The sequence below is a fragment of the Pan paniscus genome, chromosome 20 (genome assembly GCF_029289425.2).
Source record: "Pan paniscus chromosome 20, NHGRI_mPanPan1-v2.0_pri, whole genome shotgun sequence".
In the NCBI taxonomy this organism is placed as follows: Eukaryota; Metazoa; Chordata; class Mammalia; order Primates; family Hominidae; genus Pan; species Pan paniscus.
The window spans coordinates 60,717,483-60,724,377 of record NC_073269.2 but is presented as its reverse complement, the minus strand read 5'-3'; the positions used below and the strand labels follow the sequence as shown (position 1 = coordinate 60,724,377).

Genomic DNA, 6,895 nt, shown 5'->3' with positions numbered 1-6,895 from the left:
ACCCAGGAATCCCACCGGGGGAAGGAGGCTTAGGGAGATGTGTTTAAGACTGTTAACTGAGTCACAGAGAGAAGCAGATCAAGCCATCCCACACCTAGGTTTGTGGTTTTGTTTCTCCTAAACTTCCTTTCTGTAAGTAGCAGAACCTTCTCATCACCATCCTTCAAAATCTCTGCGTTGTTTGAGCTCCTTGTATTTTCTGGAGATTAATCTCTTGCTTGCAAATATTCTTTCCCATACTGTAGGTGGTCTCTTCACTCTGCTGTTTGTTTCCTTGATTGTGCAGAAGGTTTGTAGTTTGCTGTGATCTCATTTGCCTATTTTTGCTTTTGCTGCCTGAGCTTTTGAGGGTTTTTTTTTTTTTTTTTGAGACGGAATCTCGCTCTGTCACCCAGGCTGGAGTTCAGTGGCATGATCTCAGCTCATTGCAACCTCCGCCTCCCGGGTTCAAGTGATTCTCCTGCCTCAGCCTCCCTAGTAGCTAGGACTACAGGCGAGTGCCACCACACCCGGCTAATTTTTGTATTTTTAGTAGAGGCAGGGTTTCACCACGTTTGGCCAGGCTGGTCTCAAACTCCTGACTTTAAGTGATCCACCCACCTTGGCCTCCCAAAGTGCTGGGATTACAGGCGTGAGCCACTGCACCCGGCGTTGTATTGGATTTTTAATTCAGCCCTATTTTCTCCCACATTTGATATTGGCATTTTTGTCTTTTTTGGATATGCTAGGATCATGGTGTCATAATTTAATTTTAATTTTTATTTTTATTTTAAGTTCCGGGGTACATGTGCAGAATGTGTGGGCTTATTGCATAGGTAAATGTGTGCCATGGTGGTTTGCTGCACCTGTCAACCCATCACCTAGGTATTAAGCCCAGCATACATTAGCTATTTATCCTAATGCTCTCCCTACCCCTACCCCACCCCCCCAACAGGCCCCAGTGTGTGTTGTTCCCCTCCCTGTGTTCACGCATTCTCATTGTTCAGCACCCACTTATAAGTGAGAACATGCAGCGTTTGATTTCCTGTTCCTGTGTTAGTTTCCTGAGGATAATGGTTTCCAGCTCCATCCATGTCCCTGCAAAGGACATGATCTTGTTTCTTTTTATGGCTTCATAGTATTCCGTGGTGTATATGTCTCACATTTTCTTTATCCAGTCTATCATTGATGGGCATTTGGGTTGATTCTATGTCTTTGTTATTGTGAATAGTGCTGCGATGAACACATGTGTGCATGTATCTTTGCAATAGAATGATTTATATTCCTTTGGGTATCATGCAGTAATGGGATTGCTTTTAACTGTGCCAAAATACTGAAGTAGAAATGATTATTAACTCTAAAATGGAAGGTAATAAGACGTATACGTGAGCTATCAGATGCCTGGTGCTTATGAGTGAAGACAAGTCTGTCCAACGCTTCCCAACCCTGCATTCAGGGATGTCTCCTTGGCATCTTGATTTTGGCCATGAAAAAAGAATTTATGTCAAGGAAATTGGTAAATGCCACTAATCATAGCATTTCAAAAAATGTCTTTTTCAGAATTAGCACACCATTGGGACGTGACTTCAAATGCCAGTGTGATGATTCCAGGTGGTGATCTTTCAGGAGAAACTACACAGATAGCATCTGATAAGGAGGGAAGAGCTCATAGGGTCCACATAGGAGGTGAGGGCATCACGGTGCATTTGTCTTTTCCTGGTCGGACTCTGATCTTCTCCCGTTGAATTAGTTCCTAAACCAGGTGCGGAACTCTGAACTGAAGACATGAAGACCCAGTAAAGTACACCAGGAAGTGTGGCAATGAGAAATGAAGAGGATTTTGTGACACACCACGGACCAGAGCACGCAGGTGTGCAGAAGTGTGGACCCAATGCTGCCATGTGGGATGCAGCCTCATGTCTAACGGTGGGAAAAGAGGTGGATCCAACCAAGGAAAGTCAACATTAATGGAGAGGAAAGGTATCACATTTTAATGGTTCTCCATGGATGACCCCAGAAAATGTCCCTGCACTCGGACATTGATTCCTTCCTCTGGAAATGACCAGCAGACAGTCCAGATAGCATTGGCCCTAGATTTTCTTCCAGAACCTCCTGGGATCATCAGATCTGTTCCCGAGGCTTCACGACTCTGTAAAGTACATTATCCTCTCTGCTGTTCACCTCCCGGCTGCATCTTGGGAAGCTTCTCTGGCTGTGCCAAGCCTCAAATGACAGAATCCCGAGGACCACCAGGACCAAGCCAGCCACACCCATGTGGATGAGATTCTCCACTGTGTAATCCTGAAGGTGTGAGGCTGGGGATGGTGGACAAAGAGGTCACAGAGGTCAGGGTGGATCAGATTGTCCACCCAGGGCACCCACCTCCCCTTCACAGGACCCAACCCTCCGTGCCAGCCCCATCACTGAGAGCATCTCCTCACATATCAGTCTCAGAGTCAGACTTGTTTTGTGATGGGCTGAGGTTATCAGCTGCTCCTGAGAATCAAAACAGAGAAAAAGAGACCTGAGCCCAACCTCTCACCTGGGCTCTGCAATTTTTTTTTTATTACTTAATGTCTCATGATGTGACTTTTACAGAATTTCTAAAAAAAAAAAAAAACCCTCTTCCTCCGCTGTAGCAGGATTCCCTCCAGTCTCCTCATTGAACGATTTCAGTTTTCCTGTGTTCTATGGATTTAAACATTGCTCCTGAGTCATCTGGGAGAGAGTTTTCCTGCATCCTGAGAGCTCAGGATCTGCAAGGAAAGTGGTCCCCAGTACAGAGGTCACTGAGCCCTGTGTGCTCTCTGTGCAGCCTGGGACACAGGAGAACATGAGCCAATTCCCCCGGAGATGAGAGTTTCACGGATCCACCAGCTGAGGACCCAGGCTCCGTGGATGAGGGTTAGTCATCAGGGGAGCCTCAATGTCAGAAGCACAAAGGGGTGAAAGTCTGGGGCTGCCTCCCCTTCATGCCCTCAGCCACTTCACCTGGAGTTTCATCGTCCATTTAATCTCTAGGTAGCTAATTATTCATATAGGCAGCAACAGGTAGAATGTGATACACACACAGAAAAACACAAACACAAATATATATCTATTTTATATATATAGTGGGCCTTAAAAACTATCTCTGCCTTCTTGAAGTGTGGGTTCACCTGGAGACAAACAGCAAACATATAGAAACACCGCAGTGGAAATTTACTAGTCGTAGCAATGGTTTTAGATATATTGGTAGAGACCTATATTTATGTGTGAATATATATTATTTGTATAGATATACGGATAACTAGGTTTCAATGTCACATAAGATGTCTGTGTGACCACACACACGCACACACACACACACACACACACACGTATATGCAGAGAGTGGAAGAGAGAGAGAAGGAATTCAGCCACATGGTGTAGGTTGGTTAATTACTTGACATAAATGAGAAGCAGGCAGGACTGGGCTGAGCTGTGTCGTCAGTGAAGGTCACACTTGGAGGTGACATGGAAGCTGATTCCTCAATAGGAAAAAGGGCCAGGAAGGAGGCGCGTGGAGACCCAGACAGGGAGCAACGAATGCTCCAGAAAGAGCAGGTCCCAGAAAGGTCTCAGCCTGTACTTCAGAAAGGAATTGCCGCTTGTCTATGGGGTGGAGGGGAAGGTAGAGGAGGAGGGCAGCTGAGCTTCGGGGCCTTGGTGGATTGAGAATAGGCCAGGATGAACCGGCCAGGAAAGGGCGGCCCCAATATCTCTCTCTCTGTCTCTCTGTCTCTGTCTCTGCCTCTCTCTCCCTCCCTCTGAGGTCTGGAAAGTGCTGTAGGGTTTCAAGGAGTGGTACCAGTCATTTGACTTTTTCTGAAAAGATAAGCCCTACCCCCTCCATAGCAAATGTCCAGAACGAAGGAAGTCCACATTTCTACCTGAGGTTTACAAAACCTCAGGGAGCACGTGAGATCAGGGCTATTACAAAACCGGGTGAGAATAAACATAGGTGATGCTGCAAATCTATTTTCACCAGCTTGGACAAAAAGGCCAATATGAGATTTAAAAAACCCAAATAAAAAATGTCAACGGCGCAGAAGAGGAGCCGCGCACAGTCCCTGAGCTGCTGCTGGAGCAGGTGCAAGTCCCTGTGAGGCTCAGGTGTGCGCTGAGTGCTGGGGAGGCTGCAGGGGAAAGCAGGAAGTGGGGCGGGGTGGGGGGGGGGGGGTCGGGGGTGGATGCAGGTGGCACCGGCAGCCTGGATGCTTCTCTCTCCAGGAGGGCGTCTTTTGGGGGCTGGGACCCAGAGGCTCTGATTCTGAGGTGGAGACATCAGGAGGGGAGCGGGTGGGGCCTCCGTCTTCCACCCTCAGTCTAATCTCAACTCCTCTGAGGTTCACCCCCCATCTCCTCCCAGCCCTCCCTGCACGTTACTCTACTGAGACTTCAGGGGTGGGAGCCAGGGGCGGGAGGTCCCTGTCTATTTCCATCTTCCCATGGGCTGGACCCTCCCCTGTGGACCCTCTCCCTTCACTCCCCTTTTTCCTTAGTGTCCAGAGCTCTGCTGGGGACAGGGCCTGAGCTGAGCCTTTGAGCTCACAGAGGACAGGGTCAGGGCCCTCACCTGAGACCACGAGCTCCACGGGGCCACTGGGGTGAGTCAGCAGGTAGGGGTCGGAGCTGAGTGAGCTGTAGCATCTGTAGGTCCCCGTGTGGGCTGAGGTCACAGGACTCATGGGGAATTCAGCCTGGTACTTATGAGCTCTGTACTTTGATCTCAGACACAGCAGGGGATGGGCTGCCCCCTCCTTGGTCAGAAGGAAAGTGTGCATCCACTCTTGTGACTGACACAGCAGGGTCATGTTCTCTCCTGAGACCACTGTGGGCCCGGCTCCACTGAGAGGGAGGGTCTGCCAGGGATCTGTCCTGGACAGAAGACAGATGGGTGAGGGGCTGCCCCACCTTGCTCTGAGCTGACACCTCCCCAGGCCCCTCTCTGGGACCCTCAGTCTCTGTGTCTGTTTTCTGAGTCTCCCCCTCCCCCACATCCCCTGTCTCTCTCTGTCTCTCCCTCCTTTGAGACCCCCACCTCTCATCCCGGCCATCACCACCTGGGCTCCCCCGGCAATGCCTGTGCAGAGCCTGGGTCCCTGACTGAACCCACTGGGCTCCTCACCTGCGATCAGGATGTCCAGGGGGTCACTGGGGGCCGACCACTTGGAGGAGAGTTTGTGTGCACCGGAGCATCTGTACTGGCCCCCGTGGGAGCCCCTCACAGGGCCCAGGGTGAAGTTGGCCTGGGAGAGCCCAGCCTGGGGCTGCTGGCCAGGGCGCTGGAGGAAGTCACGTTCCCCCTCCTTGTACAGAGTGAATCTGTCGTAGCCGACATCAGAGCCACACTGGAGGGTCAGGGTCTCTCCAGGGGCCAGGACAGGGGGAGAGCTCTGTCCTCCCATGTCAGAGCCTCCCCATGGGGTCTCCCTCACGCCTTCAGCCCGTCCATCAACACATCACTCTGGGTCCTTTCCAGATTCAGTCACCAGCCAAACTCCCCACAACCTGTCAGCTGCCCCGAAAGTGTGTTAGAGAAGGCCGTGGCTCCCTCACCTGAGGGCAGAATCTCCAGGGGGTCACTGGGGCAGGACCACACCTGGGGGGTGTTCCTGTAGGATCCATAGCATGTGAACGTCCACCTGTGGCTGGGGGTCACGGGGCCCACAGGGAACAGGGCCTGGAACCCCCCACTGTGGAGCTGCTGTGAGTCCAGGGTCCGGGGGAGCTGGTGTTCTCCTTCCTTCATCAGAACAAAATGGTGATATCCCTTCTGTGAGCCACATCGGAGGGTCACGTTCCCCCCTGAGGCCACCACAGGGCTGGGCAGAGCTGAGAGGGTGGGTTTGCTGTAGAATCCTAGGAGAGAAGGAGGCACCGTGTTAAATGGGGCTCCCACCTCCCACATCATCCCCAGGGCTGGGCTGTGAGAGGGAGACACCCCTGAGAGCCGACCCCCTTCCTGAGGGCAGAGCCTGGGGCTGGGACCCCTGAGTGTCCTCTCACCTGTCACCACCAGCCCCAGAGGGTCACTGGGCTCTGACCAGCCTGCAGGGCTGAGATAGTAACACTGATATCTCCCTGCATGGTGCTGTGTCATGGATGGGATGGAGTATCTGGCCTTGTTCCTGGTCTCCAGTGGATTCGTTCTGTCCCAGGGCTCTGTGCTTCCCTCTTTATACAGATGGTACTCCTGGGCTTCCAGGGTCCCCTGACACCAGGTGGTCATGGGGCTTCTCCAGCTGATCACAGAGCCTGGCTTAGCCCAGAGGGTGGGCTTGGGGAGAGTACATGGAAGGAAATCAAAGCCTGGATCCCAAGACCTTCCCCATCACTCAGATCATCCCAGCTCCCTGCCCAGAACGGCTGTCTCCATCCCCAGCTGTCCAGGGTGAGGAGGAGGGACCTGGGAGAGCTGGGGACAGACTCACCTGCCTGCACGCGGGTCCTGGGGCCCAGACTCAGCCCTGGAAGAGAATTCCCTGTGAGGGATTTGCCTCCTGAAGCCTGAGCAAGTCCTCCTCTGCCTGGGAGCTCCCTAAAGCCCTGGGAACTCTTCATGGGCCAGGGCCTGTGGGGTTTCCTCTCTCCTCTTCAAATCTCACCAAAGCAAAGCAAGGCTGTGAGGGCGACGGCCATGGCGTCTCCCCTGCCTCCTTTCAGCTTTGCAAATGGATGAGCCCTTGGTGCTGGCAGGACAGAGAGACACACAGGGTGTGGCCCCTCGGAGGCTGGGTCCTTCTTGTCATGGAGTTATCTCATCCGCAGCCCACAGGAACGGAAACTGCCCTCCCCAGGAGGCTGGCTCTCATTCCCCAGGGCTGAGATGGGGGCGGGCACCAGGCTCTCTGCAGACATTTCAGAGAGAAATGGGGTCTCCCTGCCCCCAGGC

General features: G+C 52.4%; 1 protein-coding gene across 1 annotated transcript; it reads right to left on the bottom strand.

Moving 5' to 3' along the window:
- Window positions 1–2,000: 2,000 nt before the first annotated feature.
- On the bottom strand, window positions 2,001–6,657 carry LOC103783592 (leukocyte immunoglobulin-like receptor subfamily A member 6). The gene is given in 9 exon segments (XM_024926600.4): window positions 2,001–2,297; window positions 2,428–2,475; window positions 4,577–4,834; window positions 4,837–4,878; window positions 5,129–5,440; window positions 5,560–5,862; window positions 6,010–6,312; window positions 6,435–6,470; window positions 6,609–6,657. Coding segments are annotated over 9 exon segments (1,533 nt in total). The 5' UTR covers window positions 6,643–6,657; the 3' UTR covers window positions 2,001–2,100.
- Between the last annotated feature and the right edge of the window lie 238 nt (window positions 6,658–6,895).